This window comes from Aquarana catesbeiana, linkage group LG01 (genome assembly GCF_042186555.1).
Source record: "Aquarana catesbeiana isolate 2022-GZ linkage group LG01, ASM4218655v1, whole genome shotgun sequence".
NCBI classification, from domain to species: domain Eukaryota; kingdom Metazoa; phylum Chordata; class Amphibia; order Anura; family Ranidae; genus Aquarana; species Aquarana catesbeiana.
Window position 1 is genome coordinate 877407669 of NC_133324.1, and position 17415 is coordinate 877425083.

Here is a 17415-nt window from a genome sequence, read left to right on the forward strand (position 1 = left end):
GAACAGCAACACAGCCAACCTCCCCAGCGGTGTGCTGCTTCTGGCAGAGGAAGAGGTAAGTGATATGCCCCAGAAAAAACCCATACAAAGCCCCTGCTTATAAGGCCTATGGGAGCAGGTTCCATGAACATGTTACCCCCCGTCCGGAGGAAACACAAATAACTGACATGGGCCTGGAGGACCGCCCTTTTATCTGGTGGGGGTGACGTGTTTCCTGTCCTGGTAGGAGGAGCCCAAGGTCTCATGGGCTGTCCTGGAAGACGCTTGGAGAAAAGAACTTTAGTTAAAAAAATATATATCAGTGCCCCTACCCCTATCAGAGTCATGTCTTAATCTGAGCCCCACTTACATTATGGTTCGCATCAGAGTCCCTTCTTATATCAGGGCCCCCATCAGCCCCCCACCCCCACCCCCTTTACATCATGCTCCTCAGTGGATTCCCCGTTACATCATGGTCCCCATCAAAGTCCCTCTTACATCATGGTCCACATCAGAGTACCCCTTACATAATGCTCCTCACTGGATTCCCCCTTACATCATGGTTCCCATCAAAATCCCTCCTTACATCATGCTCCACATCAAAGTCCCTCTTAGCTCCACATCAAAGTCTGTCTTACATCATGCTCCACATCAAAGTCCCTCTTACATCATGCTCCACATCAAAGTCCCTCTTACATCATGCTCCCTATCAAAGTCCCTCTTACATCATGCTCCCTATCAAAGTCCCTCTTACATCAAGGACCCCATAAAAGTCCCTCTTACATCAAGGCCCCCAACAAAGTCCCTTTTACATTGTGCTCCCCATCAAAGTCTCTCTTACATCATGCTTCCCATCAAAGTTCCTCCTACATCAGGGATTTGCAATTAGCGGACCTCCAGCTGTTGCAGAACTACAAGTCCCATGAGGCATAGCAAGACTCTGACAGCCACAAGCATGACACCCAGAGGCAGAGGCATGATGGGTCTTGTAGTTTTGCAACAGCTGGAGGTCCGCTAATTGCATATCCCTGTCCTACATCATGCTCCCCATCAAAGTCCCTCTTACATCATGGTCCACATCAAAGTCCCTCTAACATCATGGTCCCCATCAGAGTACCCCTTACATCATGCTCCCCACCGGATTCCCCCCTTAAGAGCCCCCCTTACATCATAATCCCCATCAAAGTCCCTCTTACACCAGGGTCCTCATCAGATCCCCCTCTTACACCAGTGTTTCCATCACAGTCCCCTTTTTCAATAATGTCCCCATCAATCCTGCATTGAAAACTGCAGGGAAAAAGGTAAAACCAACTGATCTGAATCTTGCGTCTGTGCATTGAGTCTGGGGATCCGTCACGGACCCTAGCTGTGGGTCAGATGAAATCTCGTAGTGCGTTGGATGTGGCCCTTGGGTCATTTGTTTGAAGATTCCTATTCTAGAGGAACCTGTCAGTCACAGCCTCTCTGCTCTGCCCCTCCAGAGCTCACTGGAGCCCCGGGCTGTGGAGGGAGTGGGACTGGCTGGCTCAGTCTCCCAGAAGCTCGCTGAGAGGCTGGGCCAGGCATCTGGGAGGATCCTGACGTTAAAGTCGGGATCTCTCCAGAGCCTGGACCCACTAAATGTCAGTAACACTGGCTGAATATGGGTCATAGGAGCGTAGAACAAAAAGGAACTTTGGCCCCACTTATCTTTTGAAAGGAATCTGTGCTTTGCCCATGTACACTATGGCTGCCACCACTATGGGTCCATGTTCACCTGGTGCAAATTGTCCAAATCCCAGATAACAGCGAGTTTCTGCAATGTAAATACAGAGGAACAAAAGACGAGGGATATAACCAGAGCATAAACATACCTTCCCTGTGCTGTATTTCTCCAATCTTCCAAAGTCTGCAATATGAAACCTACAACAAGAGAAATACTATGAGGCATACTTAAGGACACTGCAAACATGTGACATATACAATATTGGTGACCTGTTAATCATGTAATAGTAAAGTAAATTATTATTAGAATTTCCGAACACAGGCATTTCTCTATGTGATTGTGACACATTTGATGGATCCATTCAGCAAAAGGCCAAATTAATTTCTCTGATATTCCTGAATACCTCCAGCCAAAGATAATTTTTTATTTTGTTCACCAAGCAAGATAACCTGAAATCGTAGTGAAAGCTCAAAATGTATTTTTCTGGTAATAAGAGTAATTCTAAGCCTCTGCGTAGCCTGGCTACAAACCCAATGCCAGAGCTCTGGTCATGTTAAGGACTGAAGTTAAGGGTTGGCAGCTGCCTGGTTGGCCACACCTAATCATTCCCTTAAAATTATTTGGCAGAGACCACATGACCAATGCCATGACCCATGTAGAAGAATGGAGAAAGGAGAGTATCTAGATACACAAACATAAGTATTAGAAGCCAAGGACTTTCAGAGGGACATACAGAAGCAAGAAGAACACAAAAAAAAAAAAAAAAAAAAACACAAAAAAAACCCCATACATATTATTATAAACATTCAAGCAAAATCCAAACCACAAATCACAAATAAGAAACAAATAACAGAGTGCTAAATATTGGGGATCACACAGTTGTTTAGATCCAACATAATCCACATGTAGACTCAACACATTTCGATTGATCTTCTTCAGTTCATGCGAATGATCAGCATGATGAAATCCACAATTCCATTAATAAAAACATAGATTCACTGGAATCCAACATGTGTATAGTATCTATCTCCCATGGGGGGTGGGGGGCAGAAGAGTCACCCCATAGGGAAATATCATTGATTGACTGCTGAAACTTTTGGTGATAAGAAAAGGACATTTTGTTATGCAAAGTGGTGTGATAAAAGGATGTGGGTAAGCCCCTGGCCCTCTATACCCTGATGATATATAGATAGTGGTGTACCTTGACCAATTAACTGATGCTGATATTTCACTATAGGGTGACTTGTGCCTACTCAACTAGGACTATGGATGACCAGTGAGGCCCCTTTTAACACTTTGTCATTATTCTGGATTCCAGTGATATTGTTTTTATTAAAGTGGTAGTAAAGTCATATTTTTAACTTCTACCTACAGATAAGCCTATAACAAGGCTACCCTATAGGTACAGTGAATATCTCCTAAACATGCACCGTTTAGGTGAACATGAAAGCCCTGTCAGCGGTGACAGCACACAGCTGCAGGGCTTCATTCTAAAGGTATGTATTTCATAATGTGCTAGTAGACAATGCATACTAGTGCATTATACCATTGTCTTGCAAGGTTTTGTTTCTTTTTAAAGGTGCAGTTTAGGAATGCTTTAAGTGAACTGTGGGTTTAATCATTCTAATCATTCACATGTACTCATGAGGAAGATTAATCAAAAACGCGTTGAGTCCACATGTGGATTATACTGGATCTAAACAACTGTGTGAACCCTGAAATTTAGGCCCACTACTCTCACCCTAAGGCACAAGTCAGACTTCATGGGCACTACTCAGACCTCTTCCCTATTACAAAAGGAACAAGGCAGGGATGACCCCTATCCCCTATCCTTTTTGCAATCGCCATAGAAACCCTAGCTATAGAGATCAGATGACATCCAGACATTCACGGAGTCCAATGTGGCCAGTCGACCCATAAATGTGCACTATTCGCAGATGATGTTCTCCTAATCGTAACATCCCCTCTTATTTCAACCCCCAATATTCTCCAGCTATTAAACAAATTTGGATGAGTCTCAGGCCTGCAAGTTAATATGTCTAAATCTATAGCCCTCAATGTATCCCCCCCCCCAACCCTAGTGACAGACTAAGAAGCCACTTTCCCTTCTCTTGGAGCAATACCTCCGTTCTGTACCTTGGTATCCACCTTACGGACGCTATAAATCTTCTGTACAAGCATAATTACCCACCCATGTTAAAAAAACTTTCAGCAGACCTTGCTCAATGGTCACTGTATAGGATGTCCTGGATAGGAAGAGTAAATGCGATCAAGATGACCCTTTTACCAAGAATTCTCTACCTATTCCGCTTCCTTCCTATCCAAGTCACCAAACTACATATAAACAATCTACAGTCAGCAATAATTCGCTTTATCTGGGGTAAAACGGGTCACTGACTCTCTAAAAAAGTCCTTTTTAGACCTAGACTGAAAGGGGGATTGGGACTACCTAACCTCTGGTGGTATTACCAGGCGGCACAACTGAGCCAAATATCTACCATCTACTCCAGGGGCCCAAAACCTGACTGGATAGGGATGGAATGACAGGCGATTCCGATTTATACGATAGACTATTTGCTCTGGCGTCCCCAGAGGTCGCCCCCCTATTCTATCCCCAACATTGCCCACTCGGTAGCCTTATGCGACTCACTCTATAAATTGAACTCCATAACATCTGCTTGGCAATGATTGGCTCACATCTTTCACAACCGCCAATTTCCCCCAGGGATGGATTTCTAGGGCCTTTCTGTGGTGGCTAGATAAAAGTCTTTATCGAATTGGGCACTACTTCAACTCAAATGGACCCCTCAAATTAAGCCATTGCATTACCAAACTAGAAATGCCCCCCTCGGAAAAATTTTGCTTCTACCAAATATCTAATTTCCTAAACTCGATTTGGACCCAAAATACACACCCTCTAACAGTCACCCCATATGAGCAATGGTGCTCCTCAGCCATGGATATAAGAGGGGGAATCTCCCTGATATACTCAGCCCTGGCTGAGCCGTTGGAGAAGGCATCCTACATGTTGAGCTGGGAACGTGACCTTGAGATAGATTGGAACTTAGACACATGGCATTCTTGCTTTGCTCGTTCATTTAAAGGGATTCTAAACGCCTCCTTGATAGAAGCCAACCTCAAGGTCATGTCCCGCTGGTACCTGGTTCCTACCCGCCTCGCTAAATATTATCCGCAGTCTTCTCCCCTCTGCTTCAGAGGTTGCAGTCACTTGAGCACACTCCTGCACACTATTTGGCAATGTCCTAGAATTAGGGGCTACTGCAATAAAATTTTCAACTTAATCCGCAAGACCACTGGGATTGCGGTTAACAAAGACCTTTTTTTGCCCTCCTCAGCCAAAGGATCCCCAAGATTTCAAAACTCGCCCAGACTCTAATTCATTTCATACTTCTAGGGGCCAAACTGACAATCGTACAGGCCTGGAAATCCCCCTTAGTTTCATGCTACCTAACCAAACAAAACATTTCCTGGATTATGTCCCAAGAAAAGATCTTCAACACTATCCTAGACACTTTGGAAAAATTCAAACGTATCTGGGAGCCCTGGGCCCGACCCATCGGAGTTTCCTTATAGTTCTAGGGTCATACCTTTTCATCATAGACCCATCCTGCGTTAAACCTCTATACTACTTCTAGCTCTAAGTGTAGCTTGCATCCTCCCCCCTATATTCCTTCTGTTTGTCTTCACTCTTTCCTAATTTCCAGCTTCTCTTTCTTCTTAACATCTCCTGTCTCTTCTTGTACTCAGTAGGCAAAAGATTTATATTATTGGTGATAGGACTCTCTTTCTAAAACATAACTTCGATGCGGTGTGGAATTAATTGTTCGTTCCCACCTTACTCTATAGTTGCTAAAGGTTTAAACAACTTTAGTTAAGGTAGCCATAGCCCAGGGTCGAAGACCTAACAGTTCTTTATTATAATGGTTGATCATTTTTACAGTAATACTCTGAAGTAAACGGAAGTAATGGGCCGAACTATCCGGCTACCCCTAGCACAGTCTGATCCCACGTGGGGTGCGAAGGGTGTCGTGACAGTGCACTGATAGCCAGTATCTATATCAGTGTGTTATCCAATGTTATTTAACACTTGATGCTCTTTTATGTTTAACCACACTTTGGACTATGTTGACTGTCCCATTTTGTATGTGTGAAAACTCTCAATAAAAACGATTTAAAAAAAAAAAAAGAAAAAAACCTGTGCCCGTGTCCGATCACAGCACAGGTCAGAGGGCATGTGCATGCGTGCTGCCAAACTAGGAAGTATGGTGTGATGTACTGGTACACTGCGGTGCCTGGCTGCGCCATCCGCTGGCAGTATATCTACTGTGAGCAGGCAGCAAGCAGTTAAGAATAATTTTGCAACATGTCCCTTCGAAAGAAGTTGGCCAAATGATCAATTGGGGACAGGTACCTTGCACCTCCTTCAATCGAAGCTTGATGTTACCAACAAGGCAACCTATGACTCAAACTGAAGCCGATTCTACAGCAATCAGAAGAAATTCGAGTCATGTATGGCCAGCTTTACTGTTCTTTGATTGGATATGTTTCAGGCAAGATGGAAAACCCAAAAGAAAGGGGATTCACCATACAGCTACCATTCAAATATTCTATTGTCAGTCACGTTTGGCAAATGGTACAGATTTGGCAATATATACAGTACATATGGTCACTGCGCATTTTTTCAAAGAAAAGTGTATATGAATAAATATGAATCTGTTAAAGCACCGGACGTTTCTGGTTTGTTATGTTCTCAGACACAAACAGCACACGGTTCTTCTTCTTGTACTGCAAACCGCTTCTCCTCAGTCGCTCAGCAAATCTCGGCCGGAAAATTGGACTTTAATTAAAACAATCTCAAGCATCTCCCCTGTCTATTTCCTAATTTAATGTTGTGGCTGATACCTGAGCAGGCCGGGTCAGAAAGCTGGATTGCAATTACTGCAGATAAAATCTCAGAATACATTATAAACCTGGTATTGGTATAAAACTTTTATGCGGTAAGCCGTTTATACAATAGTAATTCCCAAAAGCAAAAGCCATTTCTCGCAAAACAGGAAACTAATTTCACAAGCAATTATTTACTCCAACTAAATATGAAATCTAAAATACCGACTATGAATTTTATCACTTTCCAGAAAAAAATATGTCCATCATTATTACAGACATGAAGTCTCATTCACTGCTGCCTTAGAGCCCTTGCTTTGGGGGAGCAACAGATGCTTTTGAATAAGGACATTAAAGAGGAAGTAAACCCCGGTGGATTTTACCTCCTCTTTATTTCCCTGCAAAGGTAAAGCATAATGGGCTACTATGCATCGTATAGTAGCCCATTATGTGTCACTTACCTGAAACCGAAGCCTGCCATGTCACCATTGTCCCCACTAGCAGGGAGCGTCCATCTTCACCCCTCTTCCTTCTGGGGCCGCGAACTCCAGCTCTGTGACTGGCCGGAGTCTCGTGACGTCACTCCTGCGCATGCGTGTGGGAGCCGCCAGTCACGGCATGTCCCCTATTAGAAATGGCACTACCCTGTTTCCCCGAAAATAAGCTCTAGTGTGATTGTCGGTGATGGCTGCAATATAAGCCCTACCACCCAAATAAGCCCTAGTTAAAGTCCTTGTAGGTCTTATTTTCAGGGTAGGGCTTATTTTCTGGGAAACAGGGTAGGGCTTATTTGGGGGGGTAGGGCTTATATTGCAGCCATCACCGACAATCACGCTAGGTCTTATTTTCGGGGAAACAGGGTATGTGCCCTTTCTAAAGTGCGCATGCGCCGATGACATCAGCGCATGTGCCGTAGTCATCAGCACTCGGGTCTTTCGTAAATATCTCCTAAACCGTGGAGGTTTAGGAGATGTTTCAAGCACCTACAGGTAAGCCTTAATATAGGCTTACCTGTAGGTAAAAGTGGTTGTACAGGGTGTACAACCACTTTAAAGCAATATTAAATTCAAAACCAAACATTTATTATATTGCAGCTTACCAATTCTTAGATGTGATGGCTGCATTCGATTTCTTTTTTTCAGGTTTTCTTTCTTCTATTTTTAACTGGTGATCTGGCCAGTAAGTCTGTTGTTTTTATCGAGAACAAGTTGTTCTGCAGATGTAGCAGTTACAGGCTTCAGAAAAATTATTTAAAGAGGTTGTAAACTCTTTTTTTAAAAAAATTTAAAAAACCCTGTAAGACAAAGGCATAATGAGCTAGTATACATCACATACTAGCTCATCATGAAATACTTACCTTAGAACGAAGCTCTCTCAGTGGTGCCCACACACTGCTGATGGCTGACATCTTCCCCGGAGTTTCTCCCAGGGTTCGCGGGCTCCGCCCCTGTAAGTGGCCGGAGCCGCGATGACGTCACTCCCGCGCATGTGCACGGCAGCTGCCATTCGCGGCACAGGGCTCAGAAGGAACAGCACCCGTGGCCATTCCTTCCAAGCACATGCGCCAGTAATGTCACATGCTGCATGTAATGTAAATATCTCCCAAACAGTACACATTTAGGAGATATTTACACTACCTATAGGTAATTGTCTGCAGAGGACGTTTACTTCCTCTTTAACACTGACAGGGGTGCTTAAAATGGTCAGCTTGGAGCCTGGAGCTCTTCTTTAAAGAGCCTGCGCCAGCTCTGTGACCTCATCAGGCTTTAGCCCGCTGTCAGCTGAATCTTGGTCACTGGAGTGAAGAAATAAGTGCACTCCTGTGACACGCAGGAGAAGTATGGCCAAAAGAGCTCTGACACTACTTCTGTTTTAATACTAGTGACAGACGGCATCATGTATGTCATATTTTGTTTTTTCCCCATAATTTCACTTTAGGAATGACTGGATTTCTCCCCTTCTTCTATTGTCTACAACAGATCTCCTGTCCCATGATCACTCCAACCAATCACCAATTCTTGCTAATTCCAAGAAACCAATCACCGGGTTTTACAGCAGGGCAAGGTGAAGTTAGATCTCTCAAGGACCTAAGGGCTGCATTTTAAATTCAGCTGGAGGAATGAGATTCCATGTCTGGTTGGGTTGAGAACATGGAATTATGGCATGACAATTTCACAAATATACAGTGGCAAACATAAATTATTTGATGCCCTGCAGATTTTGTGAGTTTGCCCACTTAAAGCGGGGTTCCACCCAAATTTTGAACAATATCTGTATGTATTCTCTTCCTTGCCTAGATGCTGACATGCCGTTTAAAAAAATTTAAATCGCCGTAATTACCTTTTATTTTTCTATTCTTCTTTGCACTTCCTGGTTCTCCTTCCGTGGGAGTAGGCGTGTTTCTAGCCTCTCCCAGACTCCTGGGAGCTAGTCTCAGGCTTCCCAGGATGCCACTGAGCATGTGCGGGAATGAGCGGTGAATGCTGGGAGCACAGCATTCACCGCATCCAGGAAATAAATGCTTGTGGGCTTCAAATGCCCACAATGAAGATGGAAACCGCCTGCAGTGAATAATATAAGTTATTCTTTCCGACGAAATCTGACACAGGCGGACATATTACACACAATATGTGAGTATGTAATGCTGAGAAGAAAAGTTTGTGAATTAACTCAAAAAAAAAAAAAAAAAGGATAGATAGGTGGACCCCCGCTTTAAAAAGAAACGATGGGTCTATATTTGTTATCATAAGTGTCTTTGAAATGATAGAGACAGCATATCAACCAAAAATCCAGAAAAACACATGATACAAATGTTATAGATTGAGTTGCAGTTCAGTGAGTAAAATAAGCATTTGATTTCCTACCAGCCAATAATACTTCTGTCTCCCACAGACTGGCTACAGTATGTGCTCTTGTGGTACACAGATTAGTCCTGTCAATTTAAGAAGGTGTTCCCATTGACATCTTATGTGTATAAAAGACATCAGTCCACAGAATCTCTTTCTTCCATTCAAACCTCACCATCATGGGCAAGAACCATAGAGATGTCAAAAGGGCATCAGGGACAAGTTTGTAGACCTGCACAAGTCTAGAATGGGCTACAAGACCATCAGCAAGAAGCTTGGTGAGAAGGAGACAACTGTTGGAGTGATCATTTGTAAATGGAAGAAATACAAAATAACCATCAATCGCCCTTGGTCTGGAGCTCCATGCAAAATTTCGCCTCATGGGGTGAGGATTAGGGCTGCAACTAACGATTATTTTCATAATCGATTAATCGGCCGATTATTTTTTCGATTAATCGATTAATCGGATAAAATCATAAAAAAAATCGTAATGTGCCATTTTTTCTATTCCTCCCGGGAACACCAATGATGGAGTGCTATTCCTCCCGGGGACACCAATGACGGGGCGCTATTCCTCCCGGGAACACCAATGACGGGGCGCTATTCCTCCCGGGGATACCAATGACTGGGCACTATTCCTCCCGGGAACACCAATGACTGGGCGCTATTCCTCCTGGGGACACCAATGACGGGGTGCTATTCCTCCCGGGGACACCAATGACGGGGCGCTATTCCTCCCGGGGACACCAATGACGGGGTGCTATTCCTCCCGGGGACACCAATGACGGGGTGCTATTCCTCCCGGGGACACCAATGACGGGGCACTATTCCTCCCAGGAACACCAATGATGGGGCACTATCCCCCCACCCCTCACAGGAACACCAATGGGGCACTATCCCCCCACCTCCCAGGAACACCAATGGGGCACTATGTCTATTCTCCTCCCACCCAGGAAAACCAATGATGGAGCACTACTATTCCAGGCAGCCACCCCCAGAACACCAATGATGGGGCATTATCCCCCCGCCCCTCCCAGGAACACTAATGATGGGGCATTATCCCCCCGCCCCTCCCAGGAACACCAATGAGGCACTATTCCCCCCCCCTTCCCAGGAACACCAATGAGGCACTATTCCCCCCCCCTTCCCAGGAACACCAATGGGGCACTATCCCCCCCTCCCAGGAACACCAATGGGGCACTATCCCCCCCTCCCAGGAACACCAATGGGGCACTATGTCTATTCCCCTCCCTCCCAGGAAAACCAATGATGGGGCACTACTATTCCAGGCAGCCACCCCCCGGAACACCAATGATGGGGCACCCCCCCCCCTCCCTCCCCAGTAATACTGTTAGGATGGTGCCCGGTCATAAAAATTTGCTGTTTTTACTGTGTTATTATTAGCTGCTACCTTTCACTATGAATGTGCAGCTCGGCTCTCCTCGCTTCTTGCCCTCGCCTCTCAGTTCCCTCGAGGCAGCGGGCAGGGCTGAGAAGATCAGTGGGGATGACGTCTACAAAGAGGAGGAGGAGAGGCTCGCCGCGGACGTGCGGCGCCGCCGACGTGCCTGGTCACAAACGGCGGCGCCGAGGACACAGGAGGGAGGATTTATTCTCTGTTCTCTCGAGGCAGCGGGCGGGGCTGAGAAGATCAGGGGGGGTGACGTCAGCGAGGAGGAGGAGAGGCGTGCCGTGGGCGTGCGGCGGCGCAGACGTGCCTGGTCACAAATGGCGGCGCCGAGGACACAGGAGGGAGGATTTAAACGGACGGACAGACAGAAGGAAGGTGCGGACCAACTAATCGATAATGACAACGATTTTCATTATCGATTATTATCGATAATATCGATTAATCGTTTCAGCCCTAGTGAGGATGATCATGAGAAAAGTGAGGGATCAGCCCAGAACTACACAGGAGGAGCTTGTGAATGATATCAAGAAAGTTGGGACCACAGTCACCAAACAAACCATTGGTAACACAATGGTTTTGATCATTGAAATCCTGCAGCGCCCGCAAGGACCCCCTCCTCAAGAAGGCCCATGTACAGGCCCGTGTGAGATTTGCCAATGAACATCTAAATGATTCAGAGAAGGATTGGGAGAAAGTGCTGTGGTCAGATGAGACCAAAATTGAGCCATTTGGCAGTAACTCGATTTGCTGTGTTTGGAGGAAGAAAAATGCTGACTATGACCCTAAGATCCCCCATCCCTGGAGCCTGGTGCCTGAGCTGTTGTCAGCCCCAGTGACTAGCCTGAAGGGGCACAGCCGGGCACAACATTGTTCAGAAGTTGTAAATCTTTAAACTAAAAAAGTTTTTGAGAATCGTCATCTTTATTCTAACCAAAAAAGAATTGTAATTCTCATTTTTCCCAGAATCGTGCAGCTCTAAGGTATAGGCCAACTTTGTCGCATTGAGGGGGCCATGTATTGTAAAAACTTGGAGATCCGTCTTCCCTCAGACAGAACACTGAAGATAAGTCGCGGATGGGTCTTTCGGCATGACAATGATCCAAAACAGCACCAAGGCAACAAAGGAGTGGCTCAAGAAGAAGCACATTAAGATCATGAAGTGGCCTAGCCAGTCTCCAGACCTTAATCCTGAAGAAAATGTATAGAGCAAGCTAAAACTTTGAGTTGCCAAGAAACCTTAAAGTGATTGTAAAGGCAGAAGGTTTTTTATCTTAATGTATTCTATGCATTAAAGAGGAAGTAAAGTCTTCTTTTTTAATTGTACATACAGTTAATCCTATAATAAGGCTTACCTGTAGGTATAGCAAATATCTCCTAAACGTGTACAGTGTAGGAGATATTTTCTATAAATTACGTAATCGGCGCATGTGCCCTGAAGACACGGCCGTCCGTAAGTATGCAATGTATACTAGCTCATTATGCCTTTGTCTTACAGGTTTTTTTTGTTTTTATCAGGTTTACAACCACTTTAACCACATCTGGACCAGGCCTATTTCTGACACTTCTTGTTTACAAGTTAAAAATCAGTATTTTTTGCTAGAAAATTACTTAGAACCCCCAAATATTTTATATATATATATAGTTAGCCCTTTTTTAGCAAAAACCCTAGAGAATAACATGGCGGTCATTGCAATATTTTTTGTCACACGGTATTTGCGCAGAGGTCTTTCTGGGGAAAAAATACACTTTTTGGAATTAAAAAATAAGAAAACAGTAAAGTTAGCCCAATTTTTTTGCATATTGTGAAAGATGATGTTATGCCGATTAAATAGATACCTAACATGTTAGGCTTTAAAATTGCACGCACTCGTGGAATGGCGACAAACTACAGTACTTAAAAATCTCCATGGGCGACGTTTTAAACATTTTTAATGGTTACCTGTTTAAAGTTACAGAGGAGGTCTTTTGCTAGAATTATTAACAATCGCGGCGATACCTCACATGTGTGATTTGAACACATTTGCTGGCGTGACTTACGTATGCATTTTCTTGTGACAGTAATAGGCAGTGACAGGTACTCTTTATGGAGGGATCTGGGATCTAAAAGACCCCAAATCCCTCCTTTGCACTTCAAAGTATTCAAAAACGCCAAAAATCTGTGTTTTGGAATACTGTCATTTTTTTTTTTAAATCTGCGTCATTGGCAGCCGAGTAAACCAGAAATGACATAGCGTCCATGTTTTTACACAGGAGACTCGATCTAAGCCTTTTCCAGCTTCATTTGGGACTTCAAACAGCCAGCGACGTGCCGCATAGCTGCTCTGGGAGACCGGGCCAGAGCGGTGGGGGGGGGGGGGGGTCCCCTCTGGATCCTTATGACAACGGCCGAGCGCCTCATTAGCCACATCGGTTGTTATCATGAGATAGCCAGCCAGTAGCTCTAAAAAACAGTACTGGGGTGATGCCTGCATCACCCCGGTATAACCACTTCAAGCAAATGACGTACGGGTACGCGATTTTGCGTGAAGTGGTTAAGATAAAAAACCTTCCGTGTGCAGCTCCCCCCCAGTCCCCCTAATACTTACCGTAGCTCCCTCTGATCCAGCGATGTTGCACGAGAGACTCGGCCCCCTCATTGGCTGAGACAGCAGTGAAGCGCCATTGGCTCCCGCTGCTGTCAAAGTCAGTGAGCCAATGAGGAGAGGGGGGGGTTGGGCTACGGCTCCGTGTCTGAATGGACACACAGAGCAGCAGCTCGGCTCGGTGCCCCCACAGCAAGCTGCTTGCTGTGGGGGCACTCAGAAGGAGGGAGGGGCCTGGAGCACAGAAGAGGGACCCGAGAAGAGGAGGATCTGGGCTGCTCTGTGCAAAACCATTGCAACAGAGCAGGTAAGTATAACACAAAAACGAGACTTTAGTATTACAAGGATTTAGAGAAGATCTGTAAAGAAGAGTGGACCAAAATCCCTTATGAGATGTTTGCAAACCTGGTAACCAACTATAAGAAACTTCTTACCTCTGGTCTTGCCAACAAGGGTTTCTCCACCAAGTACTAAGTCATGTTTTGCTTGGGGATCAAATACTTATTTTACTCACTGAACTGCAACTCAATTTATAACATTTTTATCATGCGTTTTTTTCTGTATTTTTGGTTGATATTCTGTCTCTATCATTTAAAATACACCTATGATAAAAATGATAGATCCTTCATTTCTTTGTAAGTGGGCAAACCTACAAAATCTTCAGGGGATCAAATAAATTATTTTCCCCACTGTGAGTGTATAAATAGAAAATAAAAGAAATTGAAGAAGGGGTTGGATACCGGCCCATCAAATTCCAACAACTTAAATGGTAATCCTGTGAGGATCTGTCCTTTATCTACAGAAGCAACTGACAAGGGATAATGTGAAATAGTAGACAGAACTTTTTACCTGAGCCACTGAGACTTCCCCAGAGTTCTGATCCAGGAGGTCAGAGTGACGGATGACAGAGGATGAGGATGATGTGTGATCGGGATGATGGGTGACAGAGGATGAGGATGATGTATGATCCAGGAGGTCAGAGTGATGGGTGACAGAGGATGAGGATGATGTGTGATCGGGATGATGGGTGACAGAGGATGAGGATGATGTATGATCCAGGAGGTCAGAGTGATGGGTGACAGAGGATGAGGATGATGTGTGATCAGGATGATGGGTGACAGAGGATGAGGTGTGATCCAGGTCAGGGTGACGGATGACAGAGGATGAGGATGATGTGTGATCCAGGAACTCAGAGTGATGGGTGACAGAGGATGAGGATGATGTGTGATCGGGATGATGGGTGACAGAGGATGAGGATGATGTATGATCCAGGAGGTCAGAGTGATGGGTGACAGAGGATGAGGATGATGTGTGATCAGGATGATGGGTGACAGAGGATGAGGTGTGATCCAGGTCAGGGTGATGGATGACAGAGGATGAGGATGATGTGTGATCCAGGAGGTTAGGGTGATGGATAACAGAGGATGAGGATGATGTGTGATCCAGGAGGTTAGGGTGATGGATAACAGAGGATGAGGATGATGTGTGATCCAGGAGGTTAGGGTGATGGATAACAGAGGATGAGGATGATGTGTGATCCAGGAGGTTAGGGTGACAGATGACAGAGGATGAGGATGATGTGTGATCCAGGAGGTCAGGGTGATGGGTGGCAGAGGATGAGGATGACGTGAGATCCAGGAGGTGTTCTTTGCTTTGTTGCCGGGTGTAGATCCTGATCCCCTCCATAGATGACAATGCTGATGCGGACATCCCGGTGACATGTGTCATATACAAGGTAATAATAATAATATTAGGGGGGAGAGCTGTGTCCCTCCATCCTAGGACCCCCATCCCATGTAGTGTCAGTGATGGGCCCTCCCCGGCCCTCCTTGGATACAATGTACACGGGGCCGACTCATCACATTATAACAATCTACAAACTTTCTACTTCCAGGACAGGACGGCGGGGGGGGAAAGATTTAGGAATGTGAGATCCCTCCTCCCTACCCGGGCCTGATTGGTGGCTGCCATGGTAACCCGGGTCCGCTCCGTCCGCTCTGTGCATCATGGGAGTTGTAGTCCTGAACTCCACAGGAAACTTTACTGTTGCCGAGATCACTAATCTGTCCGCGGGATGTAGGAGAGCTGAGCGGGGTACAGGGGGCTGAAGAGGCCAGGGGAGGACTGGCAGAGCTCTGGGTGGGACTGGTAAAGGGCAGAGGTCTGGCAGAGCCCAGGGTAGGACTGGCAGAGCTCATGGTAGCAGAGCATTGGCAGAGCTCATGGTAGGACTGACAGAGATCAGGGTAGCAAAGGACTGGCAGAGCTCATGGTAGCAGAGGACTGGCAGAGCCCAGGGTAGGACTGGCAGAGCTCAGGGTAGGACTGGCAGAACTCAGAGTAGCAGAGGACTGGCAGAGCCCAGGGTAGGACTGGCAGAGCTCAGGGTAGGACTGGCAGAACTCAGAGTAGCAGAGGACTGGCAGAGCCCAGGGTAGGACTGGCAGAGCTCAGGGTAGCAGAGGACTGGCAGAGCCCAGGGTAGCAGAGTACTGGCAGAGCCCAGGGTAGGACTGGCAGAGCCCAGGGTAGGACTGGCAGAGCTCAGGGTAGCAGAGGACTGGCAGAACCCAGGGTAGGACTGGCAGAGCTCATGGTAGCAGAGGACTGGCAGAGCTCAGGGTAGGACTGGCAGAGCTCAGGGTAGGACTGGCAGAGCTCAGGGTAGGACTGGCAGAACTCAGAGTAGCAGAGGACTGGCAGAGCCCAGGGTAGGACTGGCAGAGCCCAGGGTAGCAGAGGACTGGCAGAGCCCAGGGTAGGACTGGCAGAGCTCAGGGTAGCAGAGGACTGGCAGAGCCCAGGGTAGGACTGGCAGAGCTCATGGTAGCAGAGGACTGGCAGAGCCCAGGGTAGGACTGGCAGAGCTCAGGGTAGGACTGGCAGAACTCAGAGTAGCAGAGGACTGGCAGAGCCCAGGGTAGGACTGGCAGAGCTCAGGGTAGCAGAGGACTGGCAGAGCTCAGTATAGTAGTATCTGCCACCCTCTGGCTGCTTTGAAGCCATGGCAAGCAGTAGCTGCTCCTCCGATATAGTCCTGACATTCTCGGTGGACTCGGTGCAGGTGGTCCCGGGTCTGATGGCACTTGCGGTGGTCCTGGGCGCTGTGATCGGGGTCCTTGCTGCAGGACTGCTGTGCTGGTTTGTGGTTTTGCCCCTTCTCTCCAGGAAGGTGAGTGATCAGTACTGTTGTTTGATTGATAAGGTTGGGGTTTCCCAGGAGATTTCTGATCTCAAGAACAGGGGTCTCCAAACTACACCCCATGTGCCAAACGCAGCCCTCTGCAAGGTTTTATGTGGCCCTCTGATGTTAGGGCTCATTCACACAAGTGTATGTAGAACTTCTGCATGGAATGTAGGTTCTTGCTGGCAGAGCTGGCTGAAGATCCTGCGTAAAATATGCATTCGAAAGTAGTCAGGTTTAGGAGTTTTTAGATGTGTACAAGTCTTTCATTCCCATGATTAATTCCACATATACAGGTTTATTTATATACATTTACCATGTGTATGGGCTCATTGTTTACTATAATACTGCGTTTAGATGTCCACATCAAAAAGCAGCATTTTTATATCTGTGTAGATAAGCCCTCAGAGGGACTCTGGTGGGAATTCAGATGTGGGGGGGGGGGGACTCTGATATAAGGAGGCACCCTGATGTAAGTAGGACTTTGATGGGTACAACTAACGCGTTTCATCCACTTCCGTATGGATTTTGTTGAAGAGAACAAAATGTTTTGGTGTTCATATGGAATCCACGCCCTGATAGAGTTCCAGGTAGATGACAAGAACCGACATGGTCATCAGCCTTTCATGCTCAGCAGAGACAACACAGTGTGGCTACAAGCAGTGAGCATGGAAAATTAAAGTGGTGCTCCAGGTGAAATGTGACTTTTAGGCCAGGTTCACACTATTGCGAATTGGATGTGGAATCTTTGCATCCAATTCGCAATAGCAGGAGAATGTGACCAGCTCTTTATGGTTCACATA

At 46.1% G+C, this 17415-nt stretch overlaps 2 protein-coding genes across 3 annotated transcripts in view; one reads left to right on the forward strand and one right to left on the reverse strand.

The window, feature by feature from the left end:
- Positions 1–15357, reverse strand: part of EVC2 (EvC ciliary complex subunit 2) — a 321014-nt gene extending 305657 nt beyond the window's left edge. Inside the window, exons 1-2 of the mRNA XM_073610268.1 lie at positions 14278–15357; positions 1833–1881 (exon numbers count right to left, since the gene is read on the reverse strand). Coding sequence (XP_073466369.1) covers positions 1833–1881; positions 14278–15219 — 991 coding nt within the window. The 5' untranslated portion in view covers positions 15220–15357. The remainder of the gene's footprint in view (positions 1–1832; positions 1882–14277) is intronic.
- A 58-nt stretch (positions 15358–15415) lies between these two features.
- EVC (EvC ciliary complex subunit 1) overlaps positions 15416–17415 on the forward strand; it is a 180012-nt gene continuing 178012 nt past the window's right edge. Inside the window, exon 1 of one of the 2 annotated variants that reach the window (XM_073610289.1) lies at positions 15416–16600. In XM_073610289.1, coding sequence (XP_073466390.1) covers positions 16433–16600 — 168 coding nt within the window. In that variant the 5' untranslated portion in view covers positions 15416–16432. The remainder of the gene's footprint in view (positions 16601–17415) is intronic. The other variant, XM_073610281.1, reaches the window with a different exon arrangement.